This window comes from Carettochelys insculpta, chromosome 2 (genome assembly GCF_033958435.1).
Source record: "Carettochelys insculpta isolate YL-2023 chromosome 2, ASM3395843v1, whole genome shotgun sequence".
Lineage (NCBI taxonomy): Eukaryota > Metazoa > Chordata > Testudines > Carettochelyidae > Carettochelys > Carettochelys insculpta.
This window is the reverse complement of record NC_134138.1, coordinates 224,068,500-224,081,403: the sequence shown is the minus strand read 5'-3', so window position 1 is coordinate 224,081,403 and position 12,904 is coordinate 224,068,500. Positions and strand designations below refer to the sequence as shown.

The 12,904-nt window shown below is 49.0% G+C and overlaps 1 protein-coding gene across 2 annotated transcripts in view; it reads right to left on the bottom strand.

Moving 5' to 3' along the window:
* The window catches only part of AGMO (alkylglycerol monooxygenase), a 362,759-nt gene extending 352,853 nt beyond the window's left edge, over positions 1-9,906 (bottom strand). For both annotated transcript variants that reach the window (XM_074984668.1, XM_074984669.1), the window contains exon 1: positions 9,518-9,906. In XM_074984668.1, the coding sequence (XP_074840769.1) occupies positions 9,518-9,646 (129 nt within the window). In that variant the 5' untranslated portion in view covers positions 9,647-9,906. The remainder of the gene's footprint in view (positions 1-9,517) is intronic.
* Between the last annotated feature and the right edge of the window lie 2,998 nt (positions 9,907-12,904).

Genomic DNA, 12,904 nt, shown 5'->3' with positions numbered 1-12,904 from the left:
CAGGGGGGCCATGAGTCCCAAGCACAGAACCTTGTGCCCGCCCCCCGTCAGGTGCCTTGTGATGCCCATGTCCTGAGGTTCCCTGCACATGTGCCAAGGGCATGGGCTGCCCCACACTGCCCCTGCAGTCCCTCCACATCCAGCTGGACTGTAGTGCTGTCCCGCCCATGTGGTGCTGAGTGCCACGTCAGCCTCCCGCCCGGGCCCAGGAAACGCAGGTGTCTGGAGCCCACAGGCCCCAGGGTGGGGCTGCAGCAACCCTGGGCAGGACCAGATGCCCCCTCCCCAGTCCCAGGGTGGCTGGTGTGCAGGCCACTTACCTGTGGGTCCCTCCAGGAAGTCGGGTGAGGTATGGGTGGATGGGACCCAGCTAGATGGTCCAGATGGGATGTCGATGACGAGGGCCCCCTCACTTGAGCCCTCGTCACCGCTGATGGTGTCCAGCCTCCGTGGGCGCCTGGTGCCAGCCACAGGTCTGGGATGGTCCCCCCTCCCACTTCTCCATCTCAGGCTCCTGCTCCGTTGCCGGGACCATCACTTCCAGCAGCATGGCCAGGGGTCCTGCCTCCTTGGGCCCAAGGAGGCGGTCGAGGTCTTTACAGTAGGGGCAGCTGGTGGGCACTGCCCCAACCACCTGGCCGTGTCCTGGGCCCAGCAGTATCCCTGGTACAGATCCTTCACCTTGGACCTCACCCGCTCCAGGGTCTGGGTTGGGTGACCCCGGCCAGTGAGGCCCGTGGTGAGGAGCTGGAACGCCACTGCGTTCCTGCGCTGGACCACCGTCTGGTGCAGGACCTCCTCGTCTGTCCAGAGCGCAAGGAGGTCCCACATATCAGCGTCTGTCCAGGAGTGGGCCCAGCACTCGGGGGGATGGCTCTCCTCCTGGGAGGGCTCCCCGGTTTTCTGGGGGTCTCCTGAGGTGGGCAGGGGTCAGAGGTGCTGGCCATAGTGCCGAGGAGCATCATTGCAGAGAGCAGACTGTGCAGCAGCGTGGGCTCCCTGCTGCCTGCATGATCTCAGCTTCCTGCCTGAGGGTTTCTGGGAGCCTGCGTCCTTAAACACGGCCTAATGCTGGAGCCATAGAGCCCTGCTTGTGTTGGGAGTGGCGCCACCACCTGCCAACTGACCACAGCCATGGACGACTCCCTCCTCCGAAAAAGCGGGCCGTGGAGCGTCTATACTTGCTCTCTTTCGAAATCATCTTAAGAAGGAGGGCACTCTTCCCATCCCAGGAACAGAGGACTGACTTCAAAAGAACGAGGGAGTTCTTTCAAAGTTAATTTTGAAAGAGCGCCGTGTGTGTGTAGACTCTCCGTGGGTTCTTTTGAAAGAACTCGGTCTTCCAATCTGGATTTCGAATGTACTTGCTAGTGTAGACACACCCTCTGTCTCTACAGGAAATAATAGGATGAGGTGTGAAAAATCTTGGCTACATTCATATAGCAAAAATGGATATGAACAATAAAAAAATTAATTCCACCTTCAAAAAGTTGAATAAACATGGGTTGATTTCATTTGTATACAAACATGAGTTGATTATTGCATGACATTGTGACAACGGTTTGATGAATTTATACATACTGCTGGCTTTGGCCACAGGTTCTTACTGTTCTGTAAGGTCCATAGACTGTTTTGTACAGCCAGAATCCTTTTGTAGCAATACCAGCAGCAGCAGCAGATTACAAATGAATGAATGGGCATTGTGCATATTATGATTTACTGGGGAAAAATAATGACCTCAAGAGAGCAAACACTGAAGCACTAAAAAGGTTACATTGACATAGCTCCACTGATTTTAACTTGAATTTTAAGATAAACTTATGATTATGTTTGCTTATGTTTCTGCTGTCACTGAGTTCAAGAATATGAAAATATCAGGTCTGGTACCATCAGCTATTTCTGCCCGGATTAAAATACTTAATCCTGCGAATTTTTAAATGGAATACACCATTTGCTACTGTTAAGGCAGAGCTTAATTCACAGTGCATATTATTTCTGTTTATACTGAAATCAATTTATTTTATATGCTCCCCACATTTCCAGTTTTCAATGCACAGCACTATTTTGCATTGCTGTAAAAAAGGTGTAACTAAATTATGTATTCTGTTACAAAGGAAACAGGAGGTTTGCACAGCTGGTGAAGTGTCATTTGAAGCTTTTGGCACTAGAGAGGCACAAGAGGCAAGCAGGCATTGTGGGATAAGCATAGAAGATGGATCTCTCTCCCCAAAGGATCTGGTGTCAAATAGATAAGACACATCTTTACACTTCCCTCATTATGATTCAAAATTAGCCATCAATTAACATAAATGTGGGTGCCTTAAACCACTCAGAATTATTGTTTCTTGCTCTGGGAAGTTTCAAGAAGCCAATACTAGACTTGGTTCCAGTTTTAATATCATCTGCCCTAACATGAGAAAATGGATGGATTCTGTGGCAAATTTTACAGCATTGGAATATTACAGGCCTTGTCTGACTTGAGTTGTTTCAATGAAGTTTTTAAAAGACTAGGCCTAGCAGTGACTGTTTGCAGAACTGGACTCTAAAATATTACGTGAAACCCTTTGCAAAGAATAGAGACCCAATGATTTAAAGATAACAAAAATGCCTCATGTCTCCTTCTTGGAACAAAACTGAACAGGTACATGCAACACTAACAATCAATGTTTGGAACCAAGAAGTCAGAAACACATAAATACAGATTAACCACTCTGGTCTGGCAACATCAGTGGTCTGACAAGATTTTAGTTAGACAGCTGTCCACTTATCATGGGTGTGGCCAAGTTTCCCGTGGTCTCATAAAATTTGTTTGCAGCCACCAATACCGGCTCTCCATGTTCTGTGTTGTCATTAGATCTACATGTCTTCTAAGAGCCCAGAAAGTAGTGGAACTGTTGATAATGCTGCTAGACAACTTTGCCCTCCAGTGGGTTCTGTAAATTCTTTGGTTCGGCACCTGCGTGGATCCAATGGTGCCTTAGTAAAGAGGTGCAACCTCTTTTTTGAACTAGAACATTCCTACACAGTTTTCAATAAAACCACATTTTCTTCCTCCCACCTCCTTTTTCTGCATTGCCTGCTTCAATACTAAACAGAAAACATGATTAAACATATATCATTTTGTTGGAAAAACAGCTGTGTCAAATAAATTTCCAATCCTCTCAGCAACAAATTAAAAAATATAGTATATAGACAGCAGGGAGAAGAACTGGCTCATTAAGGGCCCATTCCTGTTAAAGCATCATTGACCTCAATAGTTGAAGCAGGATTTGGGCCGGCCCCTTACAGCACGCACCTGAGCTATACAGCAGCAAGCTCAGCACTGCAAATTGCACTGATCCAGAAAAGGCCACAGGGGGCCCTTTAAGGATGAAGAGAGACTGGTGACTAGGAATCATATGGTTATTTTACATACAACTCGTTGCTTTACCTACCAACAATTACATTAGCAATATCTAACTTCTGTACACTCTTGTCACTCAGTACTGCAACTCCTTTACAACTACTGCTATTTCCAACCATGTGACTTTGTAATATCTAGCCATCTGACTGTGTTCCCTTGTTAAACAAGGAGTGCCGTGTCAGACGCTCCTAGGCAGGCAGGGTAAGCACCATTCATATGCTCTACCCACGTGCCAAACAAGCTGCTTGCCAATGAAAAAGTTCCCATGCATAGTTCCCATCTGAATCCAAGTCAACTAGTTTTGCTCTCTCGTACCCACAAATCTTATTGTCAGAAAGCAAATTGAAGGGATCAACTACTCTAGGTTGCAAACTTCCAAAAGTGCTTCCCCATCCCTTGCACTCCATTTAGCCTTAATCTGTTGTTTGAAAACCACACTCTTGGCATTGAGAAGTAAGCTGTCCTTGTTGAGCGACCACTTAAATTTCTGCAGACTTTAAAATGTCATTTTTTTAAAAAAGTGTCTGTGTGCAAAATAATATTCTCAATACAAACTGAATATAAACTGATGCAATACTATTTGCACTGTGCAAACTCTCATGATATGAGTGAGTCTCACAGTATTTAAAGTCTAGCTCCTGTCAGTGTGTTTCATCAGCATCCTAATTTTCACTTACAAAAATCAAAATATTCAGCTCTCACGGTAGAGCAGAAAAGCCTGAAAACATGAACAGTGTGCACTCAACAGGTGCACTAACTAGAACACAAAAAGAAAGCTACTTTAAAAAAGAAAAACTTCATGAATTTTCAAGATAATTTCATGAATGCAAGGGGCTGAGGGAGGCTAGCTCACAATTTCTGAACACTCGAGACTAGCAGTACTATGTATCGTTCAGACAGGAATTCAGTGTCTCTGCTGCTGCTCATACCTTTTTTCCAAAGTAGCAGAAACAAAGTGCAAATACTGCTGCCCTCTCTGAAAGCTCCGAGCAGAAACAGAGTCAAGAATTATTGCAGCTACCCATTTGTGGGGCCATGGGAGAACCCAAGAATATGGGGAGAAGCGTTGAGTAGCAGAGTCTACCCCCATCTTCTTACACCCACATTAGCAAGGAAGCTTCACCGGGGGACATAGAAACTACCACACTATATTGCAACATCCCAAATACTCTGAAATGAGAACAGAGAGGTACAGATACATTTCCCGTTCTTTGTGGCACTTAAGGTAATGGTTCTCAGAGTGTGGTCTGCAGATGGTCATCTGTGGTCATCTTGCAAGTGGGCCATGAGCTTCAGGCTCACCCCATCCTCTGCAGTGCAAACCCATACTCTATGTGACTGGAGCACCAGCACTAGCTTCCCATTGCAGCAGGGACGGGGGGTGCTGAGTCTCATGGGTTGGATCCAGCTCATGGGTGGAAGAAGTGGCTCCAGTCACTGCTGCTGCCCCCTCCGCCCCCCTCTCCCCCAGCAGGAGAATGGGAGTGTGGGAAACTGCTTGCCAAGAGGTTTTCCCTGCTACTCCCTATGTTTGGAATAACAACCAATGGGAGCAGCAAGGGGTAGTGCCTGGGAGTAGCAGGGAGTGCAAAGCCAGATAAGTGTCCCCCATCCCCATCATGCACAGACCCCTCATCTTCATCCCTCTCATGTAACCTCCTGCCAAGACCCTAAACCCCCACCCTGCTCCTGCACTCTCCCTCCCATCCTGGCCCCCACCAGCACCCAACCTCCCAGACAAACTCCCCCATCCCTAGCCCGCTCCTGTACCCAGTCTCCTGGCCAGACCCTCCACCCTCAGCCTGCTCCTGACCAGACCCTCTACCAACAGCCCACTCCTACACCCAACCTCTCACCTAGACACCCATCTCCACCCCACTCCTGCATCCAACCTCCAGCCCATATGGTCTTCCCACCACCCACTACCCACACACTGAACCTGTCATTTTTGGCCCCAACCCAGAGCCTGGGGAGCTCACAAAATCTACTAGCCCTGGGATCCCAGAAATGTTGATCTGGCCTATGGAAAGCCACGAACCCATGGGGCTGTAGTGCCATAAAGATGAGGTCTCAATGATGGGCCGGGTTTTTTGGATTTTTTTTTTTTTGCTTCTCACTTTTGTGTGACCCCCAACTGATTTTTCTGTGGGCCATTCGCCCCCAATCAAAAAAAAGGTTCCCCACTCATGCCATAAATAGAAAACAGGGTTGAAAACTTCTGCTTTGGAAATAAACATTTTACTTACTTTGAAATGAAGTTTGGTAAACTAACACAAAGCACACAATAAAATGTTATAGTTGCATGCTTATGTTTTCATGTTCCAGTAACCTCATATGAGTAATTTAGTATTTAAGGTATTAAGATATAAGCAAATGATTTTGTCTTCATGGATGGCTGGTGGTCTGAGGAAATGTTTGCATTGGGCGAGATGGCTGTGGACCAAAACGTTTGAGAACCACCAGTTTAAGGGGTAAAGGAACTTTCAGATTCAGCTATCTAAAGACTGGCATGAAAAAATGGACCCCTGAATATGGTCAAGGGCCACGATACTAAACAGAATCCAAACACATTTTCTTTTGCCTAAAGTTTTGGTGAGGAATGGGGGCTGGCTTCACCATAACCCACTGCTTTAGAGCTCCACAGTAGCCAGAGGTTATTAAAGGGAGGGGTAGTTAGTAGGTTTAGCTCCATGTTTAAAGGGAACCCAGCACTCAGTTTGCAGTCACCCTCACCCTGCTCTGCTTATCAACAGCAGTGGCAGTACTGAGAACACTCAAGCAATGGCACTGAAAACTGGATGAGCCCCTCCCCCAGAAACACTTAAGTTGGTCTGGTAAATTTTCAAAACCCTTGTACTAATGTACTTTATTTTGCCCTCGCTCTCCCCAAAATACATTCACTTAACCCTCTGCTTCTCTCACCCACGTTATATTACCCTTTACATTCTAAATTCTTTAAGGAAAGACCTGTCATCTACCATGCCCAGCATAAGTTACTTTCCAGCTGTAATTTTTTTCTTTTTTTTCCCCAAAAATACTGGAAAAAGACCTAGTGGAGCTGCTACTAAAACATCACGCTTTTGCTGATATAGCTTATTTTCCTATACTTGCCAAGTACTCTTTGGCGAACATAAACTGTGTCTATACTAAGAGGCTTTCTGGTATTGCTAAATGCATAATTTTTTTCTAGGATAGTCATGGCCTACGTATTTGTAGCATGTGCACAAAGGGTGCCCATTCAAACAGGAGCTGCTGGGTGCTCCTGCATTACAAACAACAATAATAAAATAAAAAATCTATCCCTAGCACCTGGTACAGCAAGTCTTTGGCTCTATGAGTGGAACAGAACATGGTAGTTAACCAAAGCTGAGGTAAGCATGGCACAGAACAAAACTGAGCTAACTTTCCCAAACTTCGTATCAGAGGTAGCCATGTCAGTCTGTAGCTTCGAGAACAGCAAAAAGTCTTGTGGCATCTTATAGACTAAGAGATATTTTGCATGAGTGTCTCATGCATCTGAAGAAGCGGGTCTTTGCCCACGAAAGCTTATGCTCCAAAATATCTGTTAGTCTACAAGGCGCCACAAGACTTTTTGTTGTTTCCCAAACTTCTTTTTCTCTATCATTTTAAATGGAGATAAGAACAAAGATGAAAGCCTATGTCTACACTATGAGATAAATTCAAATTTAAGGCAGTTAGCTCAATATTACCACGATTGTCTTCACTTTAAATACCATTAGCTCAACTTAGGGAGCACTAATATCGAGATTACAAAATCATCGTTACCAAACAGGTATACCTCCAAGCTCGAATTCTAAAGGTCGATTAAAGGCCAGTGTGGAAGCACCATGTCTTAAAACTGAATTTATTAGCCTCCAGAGGTGTCCCGTATGTAACCCACAACACCCCTCAGTGCTCTGCTCTGGCCGTTGCTCTCCTGGTGCACCAGAATTAGGTAAAAGGATGAACGTGAATTTCAAATCATGACAGGAAGCCCGTGGCTGTTGGCTCATGTTTGCATGCGAGTCAGAGAAATGTCTGTCTTTGCTATTAGCGCTGTCAGTGCATCTACCCATTACAAATATTCCCTGCAAGGAGTCTGTGGTTCTGGCTCAACACTTGGGCTATGTCTACACTAGCCCAGAACTTCGAAAGGGGCATGATAATGAACTGAATCAAAAGATGCTAATGAGGCACTGCCATGAACATGCAGCGCCTTGTTAGCATGATGGCAGCAGCAACACTTTGAAAGTGCCTCCTTTGATCGCACGCAGCTCATCTACACGGGATCCTTTTCAAAAGGATGCTTCACACTTTGAAATCCCCTTATTCTTATTTGGATGGCCAGCGGAGGATTCAGCTACAGAGTAAGACAGTTCTGCAAACTTTTTTGCCACCTTTGTGGATGCCCTACTTTTCCTTCCTTCCGACTGGAAAAATGGATGTTTGCTTACCATGGGAGGGGAATGAGGAAAATGCAATGTGGGAAGATGATGTCAAAGACAAGTGAGCATACCCAGAATGCTACGGGGCTGAGCGAACTGTGGAACAGGCTCCCACAGTGCACTACTGCAACAGTTGATGTTTGCCAATTGAGTGCAGCAGCAATAAGTCAACTGTGTGGAGCACGTGGGTCTGTGAGGATAGTCGTAATTGAGTTTATAAATTCCAGAATTACAAAATCGATATTAATACATTCAAATTTATCTCATAGTGTAGACACAGACAAAGTGACTAACAGATGGCAAGCTCTTCAGGGCAGAGAGAGATCTATCTGCATATTCTGGGAAGCGCTGCACAGTACTATATCAAGCTTCTTTTTTAAGCTATCCATTTCAATTCTTCCCCCTTTATATACAGCAGGATGTCAAACCTTCCAATGTTATTATCAGTCTCACAATATTTGAGATTAGTCTTAAAACCACAAGAGCTAGTACCAAGAGATAACATGAAAATCCCAGCTTTCATTTACAGTATGTGTTCCTAGCCCCCTGTGGTTGCAGAGAGAGCTTGAAAACTGGAAGCTAGGGCACTTTAAAAAAAAGACTCAGAGCCAGGGAAACAAATAAAAAGGCAACATTTAAAAACTTCATGATCTTTATGGCAAACTCCTGGGCACAGGGAGGTCGGAGTTGTTTTTGAATGCTTGGGGTCAGTAATACTGGGTGCAAATGAAACCCGGGAAGAAAGGGAAAGAAAAGACTGAAGGACTATGAAGTGTGGCTAGCGTGTGAAGCAGACAGAGGCAAAGGGAAGGCAGGGAACACGGAGGCCTTGTCTACACTTGGCCAAAATTTCGAAAGGGCCATGCTCATGGCCAAATCAGAGAATACTAATGAGGTGCTGAAATGAATATTTCTCTTCAGCATGCTGTCAGCTGCAGCACTTCTGAAGTGCCACGTTTCGATCATGTGCAGCTCATCTACACAGGGGGATGCCTTTTTGAAAGCACCCCACAAACATCAAAATTCCTTTATTCCCTTATTCGATGTTCGCAGGGTCCTTTCGAAAAAGACCTCCATGTAGACAAGCAACACATGGTCAAAACGTTGCACATTCGACGTGCCACGGCCAGCAGCATGCTCATGAGGTGCTGAATATTCATTTTTGGCCAAGTGTAGACACGACCAGAGAATGACAAGTAAGGAAAGGCAGGGACTCAGGGGTACAAGGGCACAGAGAATGAAGCAGACAGGGACAAGGGAACAGAGAAAGGGGCAAGTATGGCCAGTGGGAGGAGGGTGGCACAAGGAATATAGCTGGGGCAGGTAGGGACGGGCAGGTAGGGACGGGCAGGAGTGCAAGGGACAGACAAGGCCAGGCACAGGGTGCAGAGAGACACAGGTAAGGCCAGACAGGGGTACAAGGCACAGAGAAGCAGGTTAAGATCAGGTAAGGGTTACAGGGGCAGGGGTATACACGGGTACAAGGGGCAGAGAGGGGCAGGTGAAGCCAGCAGGGGATGCAGGGGCAGCCAGGGTGCAAGGGGCAGAGAGGGGCAGGGGAGGCCGGGCACGGACAGAGGTACAAGGGGCAGACAGGGGCAGGGGGCGCAGGGCAGGCCCAGGAGGAGGGAAGGGCGGGCAGAACCCCTCGGGCTGCTAGAGCTCTCACCTGCTGCACATAGTCGGGCACCTCCCGGAGGCTGCGGAAGGAGCTCTCATTGGGCTGCAGGCCATAGACCAGCGCGCGCAGCTGCTGGGACACCGTGAGGCCGGCCTGCCCTGCTGCGCGGCCTTCCATGGCGCCGCTGCCTCCCCTCCCTTTCCCTGGCCGGGGTGTAAAGTCCACCGACCCGCCCGCCCGCGAGAAGGGGCGTTGGCCGGCCCGCAAATGAGGCGACTACCGCCGCCCCCTCGCGCTCTGCCCAAGGCCGGGCCTGCAGGTCCCTGCCCTATGCGGCCGGCCGGCGCAGCGGCGGCTGCCCCCGGGCGCGGAGATGAGCAAGGCCGAGCCGGGCCGGGTTTCCCTTCGCAGCGCGCGGCTGCGTCCGGGGTGTTGTGCTGTTGCCAGCGCGGGGCGCAGTATGGCTCCGAGGCACTCGCCCCGCCCCGCCCCGCCCCGAGCTCGTGCAAGTCCCCGAGAGCCCAGCGGGCTGGGCTCGCCCGAGGAGCCCCGCTCGCTTCTCAGAAAGTCACGGGGCGTACGGGCCCCGCTCCCCGGGCAGGATCTGCAGCCCCGGGAGCCACTTCTCAAATTCGGCTAGAAAATCAGTCCCCCGAGAGCCGCAGTGCGCGTGAGTTCCTTCATGACTCGCGGCAAACCGGGCTTTCCTGGTGTCACCCCAGTTTAAGAACAGCGCCGGCGCACACACAGTGGCTTGTACCAGTTAGAAAGTTGTTACCTCCAGCCCCAGGCTTTACCCACCTCTGCCTCAGCCCCCAAACCTGCCTCTACATCCCCAAGCTCTACACCCATCCTGCAAACCGTCCCCGATCCCCAGACTTAACCCCTCTCAGTCCCAAACTGGCCCCCATCCCCATGTTTGACCCTTTCAGCCCCAAACGTGCCCCCCTCATCTCCAGGTTTAACCCCTCTCAGCCCCAAACTGCCCCGCCAGAGCCAGGTTTAACCCCTTCAACGCAAAACCTGCTCCCCCAATCCCCAGGATTTACCTGCCCCAGCCAACAAGCTCCATGCACTGCTGCTGCTTCTCTACAGCCCCCACCTACCCACCCCCCAGCTCCCCACTGGTGCCTCCCTCTCCGCTTGGTTCCACAGCTCCATCAGGGCAGGCTCATCCGCCCCTTCGCCCACTCTCCTGCAGGCTGACTTCCCCCACATGGAGCCCTGCCAGCTTCCCCCCCATGACAGCTGACTGCTCAGCGGCTCTGGAGGCTACCGTAGCTTAAACAAAAAAAATTAAATTATGTTTCAACTGTGGGTGTTGTTTAAGCAGCATCAGCCTTCAGACATGTAAGAGGAGTCAGTGGTAGCAGTGCTCAGAGCCCTCAGGTGGCTCCTTAAAGAGGTGCATGCGGCTCCAGAGCCACAGTTTGCTGACCCCTGCCCCAGGTCTACAGGCTGAGCTTTTGTTTGTTTGTTTTATAAAATAACCTGTTTTGGAGGGGGTTGGTCTGCTTATAAAGTGGGCAACATATCTAGAAAATCAAAACATGCTGATGAATAATTCTTGAGAAAAGTGTCATTTTTACTAGCTGTAATTTCTACCCATATTTGGCTTTTCTGTTTCTGAGGTTCACTGTGTTTACCAAGCAGATGTTTACGTTTCCATGCTTGCTTTTGGAGAGTTGGGAAAGGTTGATCACAGCCCCACTTGATGGCACTCGGGAAAGGTATGTCAGTCACAGAGGAAAATTTAGAAGGGTTAGGCCTTATGTGGTCATTTCGAAAGGAATTAATTAAAATCAGAAACATATCAGGAAATAATAAAACCAGGTATGGGCTGGAACGAAGGCACAGAGAGCACAGCTGCAGCTGACATTCCAAAGCCACTCAGGCCTGTTTACCTCTGGCCTGTTTATTGTAATGTGCTTGCCAGAGTCTTTATGGATGGTGTGAGAAAGTGTCCTTCCATAAAGGAAGGAAAGAGGCTTCCAGCCCTAGAAACTTTTGGGAGAGGACTGCAGAATGCCTCAATGAAAGTTTCATTGAGATCTTTCAGAGGGATTCGAGGGACATCCCTATATACATACATAAACTGCATACCCTCCCTGCTTCACCTGCCTCACTCTAGAGCAGGGGTGGTGAAACTACTACTCATGGGCTGGAGGCTCAGAGCCCCTTTCACGTGCAGTTGTGCAAGCCATGTTGCTGGATCACCAATGTTGGCTCCCCATTGCAGGAGACAGGGAGCCCCTAGCCTTGCTGGCCAGATCTAAGCAAGGTACAGGATGGATCTGCTCCATGGGCTCTGCCTGTTGGGGAGAGGACATGGTTCTGTGTGCTGCCATCCACCCTCCCCCTTGGCTGAGGGAACAGCAGTGCTGGGAACCGCTTGTTTGAAGGCTTTTCTCCCACTGCTCCCTTTGGCCAGAATCAAACCAATGGGAGCAGCAAGGGGCAGGCAGTGCCTGGGAGCAGCAAAGGATGCAGAGAGACATGTGCCACTGGGGAGCTGCACCCACCACCATCGTTCTCATGCACTCAACTTCACACCCCAGTTGATAAACCCTGCACCCAACCTCCCAACCAGACCCCTGGCTCCCACCTGCACCCGCACCATACCCCCTGCCCAGATCCTGAACCTCCAACACTAGCCCAATCGTCCACCCAACCTCCTGCCCAGACCCTACACCTGCATCCCCCCTGCACCTGCATTCTCCCTGCCTCCCAGTCAGACCTGTACAACCCCAGCCAGCTCCTGCATCCTACTTCCTGCGCAGCACCCATGCACCCAGCCCCACCCTGCTCCGATACCCTACCTCCCAGCCAGGACCCCAATCCCAGCCTGCTCCTGCACCCTCCCTTCTGCCCAGACCTCACACCTCCAATCCACTCCCTGGCCTTTTGACCTCTATGTATGGTCTGAGTGCCAGTGATTTTTTTAAAGTCACTCATTGTCCTACTTGCAACAGTTTAATTTATAAATAAATTAAGATGCAGAGCTTTACAGTTTTGCTGTGGCTGCTGGCAGGAGGAAGAGTTCCGGCATGCAGAAGTGGAGCTGATATGTTCAGGGGACAAGCAAGCTGAGTGGGGTGGGGGAGAGGCAACTGAGTATCCCTAGCAAAGCAGGACTTCCAAACACCTTACTGGAATTAACCTCCTGTCCAAAGGATGGTGGCAGCAATTGGCTTTTGAACGTAAGAATACCCATACTGAGCCAGTCCAGTGGTCCTTCTAGCCCAATATCCTGTCTTCTAACATTGGCCAATGCCAGAGGATTCAATGGGAATGAACAGAAGGCAATCATCAAGTGATCCATCCCCTGTCATCCAGTCCCAGCACTGGGTATTTAGAGGACTACGGGCACACAGTGCATGGGGTTTTAGGTTTATTAGAAGGAGCTGGGCTCCTTCCAAACCAGGACAGAATCAG